Here is a 15,277-nt window from a genome sequence, read left to right as displayed (position 1 = left end):
ATCTGTTCCAACAGATCTGCAGTTTTATAGCGGAATTCTGTAACCAGTCTCTATTTGAGACATTTTGAGACAAAGTCTCAATTTGAGACTAGTTACTATTCACTAAACGGGCTCTAGCGTTAGTCTCAAAATATTGCCTCAAATTTGAGACCTGGTAGTTAGATGGTCACAAAACTAAAAAGAGCTCTTGTTTGCCATTTTGAATATACTGAATAGAGATCATCATAGATATTAATCGATTGTCGTTTCTTTATATTTTGTAAGCAACTCAAACACGAAAAGGTTAAAAATAAATAAATTTTACATAAATTTCGTAAATATTATGAAACAAAGTCAACACATATTTTTATTTTTATTGATAATTATGTTCTTTGACTATGTTATAGAAAATTTAATATTTGTTATCGACATATTTATTGTCATTCATGTGTAAAAGCATCTCTGAATAATGAAATGTAATAGATTTTGTGACCGTCACTTACAGAATAGCAACATCGTCTCAAGTCTCAAAAATCGTCTCTAACTTAAAATCTCAAATTTGGAGATTTAAGACTGTCTCACATTACAGAGTCGCACGGTTAATATTGTGTTTCTTTATTCCATCTAATCAGAAATTCTACCTTACGTTACAGCTATCGGTTAAGTGATACCTTTCTTACCAGGAATTTCTGTTAAGGATCCATTAGTTTTACAAAATTTACATGGGCTTTTTTTAAATCAATTATAAATTTATTTCACTTTACTTCAACTTTCGCAAACATAACAATGTGTATGTAAATTTAACAACATTAAGCACATTCTTAAGGGGTTATATACCTTTTTTAATTTAAAAAAATCGAATTTTTTTATTGCATTATCTTAAAGAACAACTAACTAACTAAATTTTTTCAAATTTTCATAGGGATTCGAGCAGTAGAAAAAAAGTTACAGCACTTCTAACCGCGCTCCTCGTCGCGGCCCAAAACTGAACTTGAAACTTTAAACGCGAATATCTCGAAATGGTGTTTTTTGAAAAATGACTTTGCGGTGACATGGATTGGCGGAGAACTGCTCAACCGATTTTATTCAATTTTTTTTATTGTTCGTAATGAAATTTTTCTGTGCTTCAACGATCGACTTTTTACGCAATAATTTTTTTTTCGCCGAAATGAATTTTTTAGTGAAATTTCTAGTGAACAAAAAGTCAATTTTTTGCATAAATAGTTCCCGTGAGCACAAAAAAATCATAAAAACAATCGTTCAAGCACAAGGAATTACACTAAACTAATGAAATTTGTTTACTTTTATGGTTTCAGTTGACTTGTTCGACCTGGGGAATTGTCACCGCAAGGTTCTGCCAAAAAAATACCTCTAAGGGAAACAGGCACCTCTTAAAAACTATTTGATACTTTTCCCCGAAATTGCGCACAAACATTGTTAATAAAGTGTACTATCAAAAAATGAAAATATTCGTGTAATTAAATAATTCCTACATGCCTAAAAACAAATCCAAACTTTCATTTTTTTCTTCGACAAAACCCCTTAACCTTAACCATAATTCAATTGTATACAGTTTGAGTTCATCCTCTTCTTCTTTACTGGCGTAGACAACAGTAGAGGTAGAGATACCAATTGCAGCCAGGTACTTCTCCATCTGGTCCTTCCAACGGAGTAGAGGTCTTCCTCTTCCTCTGCTTCCCCGCGTGTACTGCGTCGAACACTTTCAGAGCTGGAGCGTTTTGGTCTATACGTACGACATGACCTAGACAGCGCAGTCTCTTAATTGGCTGAACTATGTCAATGTTGTCGTATATCTCATACAGTTCATCGTTCCATTGACCATATATCTTTCGCAGAACCGTTTTCTCAAAAACCCGTAACGTCGAGTCATCAGCTGTTGTCATCGTCCATGCGTCTGCACTATACAGCAAGACGGAAGTAATTGGTCTTTGTTCGGCGAGAGAGGACTTTACTTCTCCATTATTATTCTGCGCCGGATTTCCAGGCTGACGTTGTTGGTGGTGTTCAAGATATTCGAAATTATCTACAACTTAGAAATTATGACTAACTCGAGTGCGACGACCGTTTGTTTGATGATAGGAGATATTTAATTTTTCCCTGATTTACCACCAGACCCATTTGCTTTGCTTCCTTATCCAGTCTGGAGAAAGCAGAACTAAAGGAGCGTTTGTTAAGGCCAATGCTATCAATATCATCAGCATACGCCAGCAGCTGTACACTCTTATAGAAGGTTATACCTTCCCTATTCAGCTCTGCAGCTCGAATTATTTTCTCCAACAGCAGATTGAAAAATTCGCACGATAAGAAGTTGCCTTGTCTGAAACCTCGTTTGGTGCCGAACGGCTTGGAGAGACCCTTCCCGATCATGACTGAGGTTTTGGTATTGTTCAATGTCATCTTATACAACCGTATTAGTTCTGCGGGAATAACAAATTGAAGCATGGCGGCATAAAGGCAGCTCTTTTACGTGCTGTCAAAAGCAGCAGAGCACACTTAAATTCCAATCGTTGGGCATGCTTTCGTCCGACCATATTTTGCAAAGAAGCTGATTCATGCTCCTTATCAGTTCTTCGCCGCCGTGCTTAAATTGATCAGCCGGCAATCCATCAGCCCCCGGCGCTTTGTTGTTCTTCAGACTGGCAATTGCTATTCGAACTTCTTCATGGTCAGGTAATGAAACGTCAGCTCTCATAGGTGCGCTCGAAGTGCTCATAGAAGGAATCTTTGGTTACATCATCTTTCACTTCCGTCGTGGCCTGGGCGCAAATCAGCGAGATGTTGAAGAACTTTGCTTTGATGCGGATTTTGGCTGACGTTCTTTCGCTGGGGTGAATGCCAGGACTCGGCGACGGAGTATCTCTCCCACCATGAATAACACGCCGAATTTGCTCTCCGTGATATGACCACTGTAGTAAATGCGACAAGAACCTACTCGTCTCAGTCCTTTTCCCGTCGATAACATTTCTTGGACGGGGTTGATGTCAGCCCGGATATTCTAGATGTAAGGATCGAATATTCCAGTTGCATGCCTTTACTCGTAATCGTTAAAGCAGTGGTAATCTTCAAAAGGAAGTTCTCTTATCCGAGGCTGTTGTGTCGTTTGCATTGGAAGTGTTTTTTACATGGCGGGTCCAAAATCAACACATAGCCCTGGAAAAGACGATTCGAGTTCTCAAGTTAGCACTCCTTCAAACGGATGTGGTTGGTTACCCAAAGTCTACTTGTTTTAAAGCTTAGTATCAAGCTCTCAAATAATGTAAAAACTTCATATTAAAAAACGCTTAAGAACCGGTCAAGAAATTTTCCTGCGATAAATTTACTTGTGCTAGTATGCAGCTCTTACGAAATCTGGTACTAATTTTCAATACCTTTTTTCAATAAAATGCGAATATGGCAATCCTGGTTTTGCGAAGAAACATCAAATCAACAATTGTTTCTTGTAGGAAATTCAAAGTAATCATAAAAATCGTCTTAAATTAGTTAAAAACATTGTTATGAAGTATATTTCATTTTGAAATGTTGTATAAAACTTACGAATCATCAACAACATTCCTTAAATCGCAAGGAAAATAATTATGTTACTACACACATACATACATACATATTACGCACAAAGTTTATTTTCTTTGTTTATTCTCTCTTGCTCTTCTAATGTGGGTCATTCACAATGCGTAACCAGCTGTCAAAACTACTTGAAGAAATAATTTATTTTTTTACTCCGCGCCGCGCTTCGAAAAAATAACCATGGCAACCCTTTTCTTAATGTGCAAATGCAGAGAATTTAACTAAAATAAAATAATTACAATAAACCTTTATTTACAACAAATATTAAGAAAATTAATAAACAGAAACGTTATAGTGAAGTGTTAGTAAGTGAAAAGTGCATAATATAAGTGAAAAAGTTATTCACAATACACAAATTATCAATGTGAAAGTTGTCAATTTTTCAACTTTAAATGCAAATATCTTTAAAACTATAAGTCAGCGGCAAATATATATATATATTTTCGTGATCTGGAGAACGTTACCTATCCAGTGATACCCATTCTATTCCCGAAATCCGGGGATGCTATTCTAAATCCCAGCCATCATGTGTTCCAAATTACACAACAAATTAATAATTATTACAACAATTTAGTGCAAAATGTCAATTCCCGAGAAAAAGAACAAATCTCAACAATGTCGGGTCTACTTTAGAATACCGTTTCAAGATTTCGGGAACAAAATGGGTATGGTCGGATAGAGGAGGCTTTCCAGGTCAAGGATTTGTATATTATAGCTGTTGGAACTTATTGTTTTAGAGATATTTGCGTTTGAAGTTCAAAATTACCACTATTAGAAGTACGTATTTTTTCGATTTAAAATTATTTTACATTTATGTTTTGCACCGATTGGGACGGTATACTAATGTTTTCCCAAACAATCTTTTTGTATCCACAAATAAATATTATTATCAATCCTTTTTAACCCCATTTACAATTCCTTCGTTTGAATATAGTTTTATAAAACTATTAATGCCGGATGCATACGCATTTACTTTTACCATAAAATTATCATGATAACATTCATTGCCTGTAGACAACCCGGGAGAGGTCTAGTAAAGTTCAAGTAAATAAATACGAATATTGTAGAAATGGGGACAAGTAAAAAAGGTGTCGACTTTATTAAAGCTATATCGAACATAATATCTAAATCAACTGGGTTCGAGAGCACTTTGAAAAAGGTGAAAAGAGTTCTTTTAAAATGGATGAAGATTGAATGAAATATGATTGGTATCCCAAGTTGACAAGTTTTTTGTTTATATAACTTCATCTGCTGTTTTTGTTATTGATCGGCGAGATGTTGAATCTGACGGGTTGGCTTTAGAATGCCGTCCTAGGATTTCGGGAATAAAATGGGTATAGTCTGATAGAGAAAATTCTTCAGATCAAGTTATAACCGCAGAAAACTTATTGTTTGCGAGTATTTGCGTTTAAAGTTGAAAATTAACTATTTGAGGTACATACAGTGGCGGACAAAAGTCTACATACACCCCCTATTTCCATTGATATGAGAGTACAAAAGGTTTTTAGAAAAATGTTTTAATACAGTTTTATTGTAATATTAATATAATAACATTTAACTAAAAAGTTCATTATTTAACATAAAACAACAAATTTATGGAAGAAAAACTCAAAAATTGCTTTGACAAAAGTCTACATGCAGTTCAAATCTTATACTTTGTACATTGTTATATTAACAGTAAGGTGACGTTAGCCTTTTTCTTTTATTTCAATATGTTTATTGTTTGATATTTATTGAATTTAGTTGTGGTTTAAACATTTCAATAGCTATAATGGCTCCGCGAAATGAAATATCAATTGATGTAAGAAATTTGGTGATAAAAGAAAGAAAAGAAAAAAAATCATATGGTGAAATTTCTAAAATTTTAAAACTGAGTCGAGCAACAGTACAGACAATTCTAAAAAACTAAAAAAAAAAATGGTTCCAACGAAAAAAAACCGCTCAGTGGACGCCCAAAAAAACAATCTCGTAGAGACGTCAGCCTGATTCTCAACGAAGTAGACCAAAATCCAAAAGTAAATGCTCCAAATTTAGCCAAACGCATAGCAAGTACGTCACAAATGAGTACCTACCCGGAAACTTCGTTTAAAGTTCGCCAAAAAACACAAAGAAAAGAAAATGGATTTTTGGAAAAAGGTTTCATTTACAGATGATTCTAAATTCACCCTTTTTGGTAGTGATGAAAGAGCTAAAATTTGAAGGAAAACTAACGCCACGCTTGAACCGAAGAACGTAGTATCAATTGTGAAGCTTGGTGGCGGCAGCGTAATGGTTTGGGGAGCTGTTGCGGCCTCTGAAGTTAGAAAGTTGGACTTTATTGAAGATGAAATGGACGGTTATAAGTATAAGTCTCTGTTGGAACATAATTTGAAGCCTTTGGTGGATACTTTAGGGTTCGGTTCCGGTTGGATATTTCAACAAGATAACGATCCGATGCATGCGGCGCAAATTGTTAAGGACTGGTTGCTTTATTATACTCCAAGGCAATTAAATACACCACCTCAAAGTTCAAATATGAATATTATTGAACATGTCTGGGAGATTTTGGAGCGTAGAATTAGAAAGCACCAAATTTCTCGCTCTGCTATACTCTAAGAGCGCATATTGGAACCTTGGAACAGCATTACATCTGCAGCGTTGACAAATTTAGCAGAATCAATGCCATAGCGTCTTCAAGCAGTTATAGATGCCAATGGGGACCCAAATAAATACTAAAACGTCTTAATAACTAGCATTTTGTAAAGTTTTTCGCACTGAACTAAGATATTTTTGTACTGTATGTAGACTTTTGTCAACACAACATTTGAGTTTTTATTCCATAAATTTGTAGTTTTATATTAATTAATGGATTTTTTAAGTTTGTTGTTATTAGAAAGAAGATTAGAATAAAACTGTATCAACACATTTTTCTAAAAAGTTTTTGTACTCTCACATCGAAGAAAACAGGGGGTGTATGTAGACTTTTGTCCGCCACTGTATATTTTCGATAGAAAACTAATTTTACTTTTATAATTTGCAATTTTATATCCACTGACACACACTAATTCGTTTGTATACATTTATTTTATATTATATAGTGAAAAAATTGTTTTAAATCAAGATTTAACTTGTTCAATACTATTTATTTAAGAATAACAAATGAGTTATATCAAATAATCAGTTTTACAAGAATAATGTACAACAACTGTAAAAATCCTTTTTTTTCGGTATAATTTATTTTGTTTATTTTTTTACTTCATTTACAAAAAAAGTCGATAAGGTAACGCTGATTATTTAAAAGTTTGGAACTCTTTCGTTATTAGAAATAGAATTGAACAATAAGTTAATAATTGAATTAAAACTATTTTCGCACCATATAATGTAAAATAAATGTGTACAAAGGAATTAATGAAAAGTTAGTGGATATGAAATTGCAAAATATAAGTATAAAATCATTTTAAATCGCAAAGATAGTGTGCAGTTTTAGACCTGGGATATCAACAACTGACCAGATATTCACCATGCGCCAAATCTTGGAAAATTCCCGTGAAAAGAGAATCCACACTCGCCACCTCTTCGTCGATTTCAAAGCTGCTTTTATTTTATCTTTATGTAATTTGGTCGGTCTTATTTTTGCCATCATCGCAGCACAAAAAACATGAACGAGTACTCCCAGGATGCGATGGCATACGTGTGGAATTTCGGATCGCAGTCAATCATCAAGCGATAGTCACGATGTCACAGCACGACTTTTCAAACAACAGTTACGATGTTTGATGGACTTTATCTTGAAGCAACGTATGGTATACGAGTATATGGTGCTGTTAGATGTACTCTGTTGCGTTGCAAAACAGAGGTTTGCCGCTCGCTCACATTAATCTTTGAATGGTGGATGATGGTTACAGCAGATCAAATTGATCCCGAATTCTGCAAAAATTCCTAATGCAGAGAAAGATTCAGTTTTATACGAAGTGATGAAAACCAATATGGTTCATGGACCTTGCGGATACCACAATCCCACTACGGTTTTGTATATCTCACAATAAATGCACGAAACACTATCCACGTGCCTTTCATTCGGAAACGAAAACTGGAAATGTTGGATATCTACTCTATTTGCTCACCAGACTACAATGGCAGAACATTTAGCATTCAACTTAGAGAAGTGAATATCGAAGTCGACAACACATGGATCGTACCATATTCGCCACTGTTGTGTAAGTCTATCAATGTGGAATATTGCAGTTTGGTGAAATTGATCAAATATGTTTGCAAGTACGTCACCAAAGAAAGCAACATGGAGGTTATTGGCCTTGAACAAGATGTGATCGGCAAGTATCAAATGAGTCGATACATGAACTGCAATAAAGCGCTTTGTAGGATATTTACTTTTGAAATTAGGGAATACATAACACCAGTGGAAACACCACCAGCAACAAAATTGACCTCGACGAGTTTTATCTCAACTTGCGTCAGTGATCCGTTTCAATAACATTGCTCTATTCGGAAGTGCCTTGATATTACACATGGAATGCATCATCGAAGAAATAGTTACGCAGAAAGCAAGGCCAACCAGTAAACTGACATCCAGGTGTGCACTCCATTAATGCCTTAGGCCGTATTTATACAATCCACCCAAAAACGACGATAGCTTCTACCTGCAGTTGCTATTGATAAATGTACGTAATTCAATTTAATTTGAGTCATTGCGTACTGTGAATGGTACGGTGTGTGCAACTTTTGAGAAGCATGAATGGAATCAAACGATGGGCGATGCGATAGCTACTTCGCATGCTACTGAAGCCTTCATGTGATACGAATAATAATTACATTGTCGAAGACATTTTACAACGTATCCGATAAGATTTGGAAATAGGCAAATTCCGGTTGATACTTGAAAGTGGTTTGATATCAATTCCACCTGTCTTTTGTCAATTCACTTCCACGAAATATGAACTCATCACGAATGTTTATTCCAAAATTAGTCAAATTATCATAACTACGATTGCTTTAGTAATTCTAGTTGAATTTCTAACATCTTTGGAGAGGCTTGGTATCCCGCCGCATTACAGAGTGGGCATTGACAGGTTGCGAACCTTGGTTAGGTAGCTTACTCCCGTAGAGGCTAGCATTACAGTAATCCGATGGCAGGATGGGGACACAACGCTTCGTTTACTTCCTATGAGTCTTAAGGTCTGAGCAGGATGGACCTATGATATGCAACTAAAAGTTAAATATTAAATTTTACTACGTTTGTCTTAAAATTACCAAACTTCCTGGCGTTGACTCAGTTTTCGATTTTATTAATATTCATAATTTTAAAGAATCTTACATTTTAGTTACTAAATGCTAGTTATAACCATTAAAACTTAAGCAAAAACTTTAAATAGTAAAAAAATATTTCCCAACAGAAAGTGTGAAAGTAAATATTCATTATTCTAAAAGTACCTAACAGTTCTCTATTCCTGTTATTATGCTTATTTGTGCAATTATAATCTTATGTACCACTATGACAATGACTTTACAATGACATACAAAATATAACCATGAGCCATATGTCCTCGTGTGTTTACTTTAAATCATAATATTCTAACACACACTTTTTATTTTTTACGAATATTTCATTAACTTTTCTGCACATAAAGTTTGAGGCTTCCAGATAAAATAAACAAATTGGTAGCAGTAAAATTTCTAGAATTATTACTATGCTATAGCTACCGTTCTCACTGTGATGAGAGCCGTAGCAGAGCCACATCAGAACAATGTAAAAGTATGTGCTCTGCTCTGCTCGAAATTTTGTTAGGTGAAAAACTATAGCTGTCAAAATTGTCAAAAATCAAATGCTATGCTCTGCGTAGTTGTAGCGGCAGCAAAAATTGAGAGCGGTATGAGAGCGAGCTAATTAAAATTTGTGTCAGAGAAAGTCTACCTTTGGAATCGAATGTAATTCAGCCTACAATTTTCCAACTGGTCCCTTACCTAATTTACAGGTGATATATATAATTCTCAACAAACCTAAGAACAAAGTTTGACAACGTCCTTTCCAACCTAAATGCATCCGTGGACGTGATTAATCACTGCCCATCTAAGTGCTCTAGGGATTACGGAAAAACATTTGTTTTTACCGTTTCTTTACATTTTTCTAATATAAAACGCATGTTCTGAATTCATAGGTTTTATGTAAATTTTCTAGCAATTCATTACTTTTATAGCTTAGCTGATAATTTGGCTACCTCAGGATCTCGTTATTCAGATACTAGCCAATTATCATTTACCAACAGTCAACAACACGCACACTATATAATGGTTTTACACATTTATAAGAATTAGGAAGCGCCCTTGTTGCACTACTGTTACTGTTCCACTTCCCTTCACTATCTATTTGCGACCTACGCGCACTTCTTCTTTCGATGTGTTAATAATTTTGTTCGCTTCTCATTTTCCATTCACTTAATGTTTATTTGTTACGATCTCGCACGATTAGGATTGGAATTCGCATCAACGGTCGGATTCAGGCAAATATTTCGCTCTATAATTACTGTTCCTCTTCTGGTTGTTTGTTTTGCGTTTTTTCCCCTTTCTAGTGCATCGTCTTCCGTATTACGCTTCTTAAAATTGATGTTGTTGTCTCCATTCCAAAGCGTTGAATGAACAACTCCTTAAATTGTGTCCAGGTTATGCCTGCGAAAATTATTTGCGATAACCATTTGCCATCTAGCGCCTTACTTAAGGCTATCACAAGTGAGCTGCTTTCGAGGATAATTTGCTACCGGTCTTGGTATCTGCATGGACTTGATTACGCCCATTAGATTTCGGTTCTGCGAATCAAGCGCTTCGGGGATCGGGCACGATTAGCCGATTCCATTTCTGATATCGGTGATTTTGTTCGTAGATGATTCCATTCCATATCCTACTTTAGCACAATAACTTCAATTTATATTTCTATTAATATAGCACAGCAAGTTCTGCTCCTATCGATGTCACTTTTCGAACTGATTCTGCGAGGACACTGCGCCTTAACCACTCCTTCATTATTCTAAAAGTATCTAAGTATCTCTGTTCGCAGAATACGATCAGACCTCACTCAGTAAGAGTTTATCTATTCTTGTTACTATGCTTATTTGCGCAATTATAATCCAAAGTACGGCAATATAATAACACTCTGTGACATCCTTCTTGTTTACAGACATAGACACCGCTTACGCGATTATAGTCAAGTTAACAACAGCACCCCAGTCATTTCTTCTTTTCGCTACGTGGTGCCAATTGGAGATTCCAAGCGAAGCCAGGTCCTTCTCCCCTTGGTCCTTACAACGGAGTGGAGGTCTTCCTCTGCTTTCCCGGCGGGTACTGCGTCGAATACATTCAGACGTCCATTCGGACAACATGACCTAGCCAGCGTCGCCGCTGTCTTTTAATTCGCTGAACTATGTCAATGTCGTCGTATATCTCATTCAGCTCATTGTTCCATCGAATGCAATATTCACCGTGGCCCACGTGGAAAGGACCATAAGTCCTTCGCAGAACTTTTCTCTCGAAAACTCGCAACGGCAACTCACCAGTTGTTGTCATCGTCCAAGCCTCTGCACCATATAACAGGACGGGAATTATGAGTGACTTATAGAGATTGGTTTTTGTTCGTCGAGAGAGGACTTTACTTCTCAGTTGCCTACTCAGTCCGAAGTAGCACCTGTTGGCAAGAGTTATCCTGTGTTGGATTTCCAGGCTGACATTTTTAGTGGTGATATCAATATCATCGGCATCCGCCAGCAGCTGTACACTCTTATAAAAGATTGTACCTGCTCGATTAAGTTCTGCAGCTCGAATTATTTCCTCCAGCTGCAGGTTGAAGAAGTCGCACGAAACCTCGTTTGGTTTTTGGTATCGCTCAACGTCAGTTTACACAGCCGTATTAGTTTTGCGTGGATACCAAATTCAGACATCGCGGCATAGAGGCAGCTCCTTTTCGCGCTGTCAAAAGCAGCTTTAAAATCGGCGAAGAGATGGTGTGTGTCGATTCTCTTTTCACGGGTCTTTTCCAAAATTTGGCGCATGGTGAATATTTGGTCGGTTGTTGATTTTCCTGGTTTAAAGCCACACTGATAAGGTCCCATCAGTTTGTTGACGGTGGGCTTTAATCTTTCACACAATGCGCTCGATAGCACACTTAAATTCCAATTGTTGGGCATGCTTTCGTCCGACCATATTTTACAAAGAAGCTGCAGCGTGCTCCTTATCAGTTCTTCGCCGCTATGTTTGAATAGCTCGACCGGCCCCGCCGCTTCTTGTTGATTGTTGTTCTTCAGACGGGTAATTGCTATTCGAACTTCTTCATGGTCCGGCAATAGAACGTCTGCTCCAGCGTCATCGATTGGCGAATCGGGTTTGCCTTCTCTCTGCGTTATACTTTCACTGTCATTCAGCAGGTTGGAGAATTGTTCTCTCTATAATTTTAGTATGCTCTGGGCATCGGTCACCAGATCACCTTTGGGGTATCACCAAGGGTATGCTCCGGTCTCGAAACCTTCTGGTAGCCGCCGCATCTTTTCGTAGAAATTTCGAACATTACGCCTGTCAGCCAGGTTGTTAAGCCCTTCACGCATTTCGGCGTCTTTCTTTTTCTGTCTGCAAATGCGTCTCGCTTCCCTCTTCAACTCTCGGTATGTATCTCAACTTTCTTTTACATTTTCCAAAAACCAATGGTTTCGGTTGCAGCTGTACGTAAGGAGTTTGAAATACCGTCCTACAGTTCCCTTATACTGAGTTGTTGAGTTGTTGACGAGTGCTCTCAGAGAGCAGTAGTGCAAGTCGAGTAGAAAATCGTTCGACTGTCTGTTATGATTGGAGCTCTCGATGCCGAATCTTCCTTGTGTTTGTTGGCGTGCGTTTTTTGCTGCACAGAGGCGGGTGCGAATGTTAGGACCTCAGAGCGTAGGCACATCTAAAACACTGGAGACATGTCTTCCGTCTATCACAACATGATGGTGGTTTTTCGATCCAGAGACAGGTGGATTGATGAATTTTCAAATGCTGGAACCTAGTACTACAGATAACCATATTTCTGGCCCCAGCGAAGTCAATCAGTCTAAATCCATGTGGGGAGTTTTCATCGTGAAGGCTGAACTTACCGACCGTAGTGCCAAAGACACCTTTTTTGCCCACCCTCTCGTTAAAGTCGATTTTGACATCGTGGCGGGGGCAGCTCTCATAGGTGCGCTCCAGGCGCTAATAAAAGGCATCTTTGGCCACATCGTTCTTCTCTTCCGTTGGGACGTGAGCGATCAGCGAAATGTTGAAGAACTTCACTTTTATGCGGAGTGTGGTAACACTTTCATCCACCGGGGTGAATGACAGTACTCGGTGATGGAGTCTCTCTCCCACCACGAATCCTACACCACTGTAGTAAATGCCACAAGGACCTACTCGTCTCAGTCCTTGTCCCGTCCATCGCATTTCTTAGACCGCGGTGATGTCAGTTTTATTTTAGTCATTGTTGTTAGTCATATAGTTAGTCAGCATCCTTTGCCATGGTCGTCATCAAAAGGGGGGGCTGTTAATTAGTTTCCGTTGGTACTGTTGTTTTACGTAGTTTACGTTTTACCCTGAGCACAACCCTGTGGAGGGGATGTTTCGCCTTCTCACCTTAGCTCGCCGTCAAATGGATTTTCTTAGGCTACCCAGAAGATACTTGGTCAAAAACCGGAAGTCGCAAGCTGCTTGAGCCATATGTAAAAGAATCGTTTCTGGTCACTCCTAAGTGAATGGCGATCAAAGAACTTTCCTCACTTGCGTGAACTTCTACACATGACTCCATCCTCTTTCTGACATTTCTACCTACTATAATTAGGTTTGATTGTGTTAGAAAATACCCTCAAGATGGCGACAAACGACTCAACTGTCTGTGCTGGGCGATACTCTGTCGTAAAGACCAATTTGGTATTCTGTTGTTAAACGCAGCTATACGCTCTCAATTACAAATGCAAAAAAGGGATTATTACCCTTAATATCTATTAAAAGAATTCCATTTACAAACGCACATTTGGGTATTCAAGTACTCACCCCTTTTATCTCTCCTAATGTCTAAAATTAGTTCTTTTTCTTTTCAAGGTTCAAATAATCGACGGAGCTGACGGTAAATGCACCGCGGAATTCAAGGTAGCTCCTGAACATCTCAATCGTGGTGGAACTTTACATGGCGGTTTCACAGCTACAATCGTGGATATGGTGACCACGTACGCTTTAATGTCAAAGCCTTGTAATCCCGGTGTATCAGTTGATTTACATGTCACTTACTTAAAAGCTGCTAAAGAAGGAGACACAATACTAGTTTCTGCAAATACAATAAGAGCGGGCAAAAAACTAGCTTTTATTGAATGCGTTTTAATGCAGAAAAATGATGGAGCCATTGTAGCCAAAGGAGGTCAAACGAAATTTGTGGAATCTCTGTAGTACTAATACTTAACTAAAACTTTTGGAGTCGCTGGATGGTTAAATAAAAGTCACTAATTTTCGGTATAACTATTTAGATATATAATTAAATATGATTTTAATAAAAACTTATTTATTAAGCTGAAAAGTTTGGACATTGATTACGTAAGGTTGTAACTTATGCTTCATTTAGTTACCGACGTGTCGCACTTCTGCAGTGATAACGTTGTTATTGTTGTACTCAATTGAGTAATTGTTCAGTTGCTATTTCAATGGAAATGAAAACTCACCACCTCTTCTGCTGTCCTTACGTAGATATTTGTGAAAATTTAATTATTTTTTCCGTTGAAACGAGTTAGCTTTCTTATTCAGATTGCTCTCTTAAAAGAAAGGTTGCCAGTCTCGATATTTTGTACTAATTAAAAAATAAACTTGAATATATTTGAAATATTCTTAACCTAACTGAAATTACAGTCGAATAGAATATTTTATTGTAAACTTCTCAAAATGGCAATGTCGCAAACCAGCTGTTTATTTTTATGTGGAAATTATTTTGCGACAAAATTGCAACAATGCAAGAGTATTTTCAGTGGCATTCATAACAATTTGTCACAAATAAAAATCAGCGTTTACCCGCGTATTGACTTCTTCGCTGTTAAACGAAAGTACACTTAAACATAATAGTTATTATATTAATTGATTATAGTGAATTAATGAAATATTTATAGAAAAGACTTCCTCGGATAATTGAAGAACAGCTGAATTATAGCATTATTGCATGGAGCGCACATTTAACCCAAGTTGTGATTTTTAAACAACCATCTGGCAACTTTTCTCGTGTACAGCTATGCTTTCGTGCTCTTAGAAACTTAGAAATTTGTTTCATTTATAAAATATTTAAAACTTTGTGTAAAATATCCGAATTGAATGATCCGTTAAGATAAGTATCACTGTAATATTGTTCTATTAAAGTAATTGAAATTTACTTTAATTGTGTGTTGGCTAAATTTAATTTATTCCGCCGAGTCATTTTCAATTTGTTTTTGTACTACATTTTAAGTAGTGCAATTGTAAGTGTTATTTTATATTGCCTACTTAAATTTCTTTCTTGTTTTTATTCGTTTGGACCCTTACTTTTAAAACTTTCTAGAACAAATATTGAGTTAAACGAACCATTCCGCCGTATAGCACATTTGATCTAACAGACTCACTCTTTACCATTAAAAAAATTATTTTATCTACTCTCAATTAGTAACATTTAAAAATTATAAACTTTATTTTAATTCTTAATTTTGGCTGTTGAAAT

General features: G+C 36.8%; 2 protein-coding genes across 2 annotated transcripts in view; both read left to right on the top strand.

Moving 5' to 3' along the window:
• The window catches only part of LOC105233992 (UDP-glucose 4-epimerase), a 199,652-nt gene that overhangs the window by 105,405 nt on the left and 78,970 nt on the right, over positions 1–15,277 (top strand). The gene's annotated exons all lie outside the window — the stretch shown is intronic.
• Positions 4,565–14,119, top strand: LOC105233999 (acyl-coenzyme A thioesterase 13). The gene is made up of 2 exons (XM_011216193.4): positions 4,565–4,723; positions 13,651–14,119. The coding sequence occupies exons 1-2, from the start codon at positions 4,634–4,636 to the stop codon at positions 13,990–13,992; spliced, it is 432 nt and encodes a 143-aa protein (XP_011214495.2). The 5' UTR covers positions 4,565–4,633; the 3' UTR covers positions 13,993–14,119.

This window comes from Bactrocera dorsalis, chromosome 5, assembly GCF_023373825.1.
Source record: "Bactrocera dorsalis isolate Fly_Bdor chromosome 5, ASM2337382v1, whole genome shotgun sequence".
NCBI lineage: Eukaryota > Metazoa > Arthropoda > Insecta > Diptera > Tephritidae > Bactrocera > Bactrocera dorsalis.
This window is presented reverse-complemented; position numbering and strand designations above follow the sequence as displayed.

Excerpts from the sequence above, each read along its gene's own strand:
- LOC105233999 (XM_011216193.4), top strand. The coding sequence starts at position 4,634 with ATGGGGACAAGTAAAAAAGGTGTCGACTTTATTAAAGCTATATCGAAC. Across the intron at positions 4,724-13,650 it reads TCGAGAGCACTTTGAAAAAG|GTTCAAATAATCGACGGAGC; the intron begins GTGAAAAGAGTT and ends TTTCTTTTCAAG.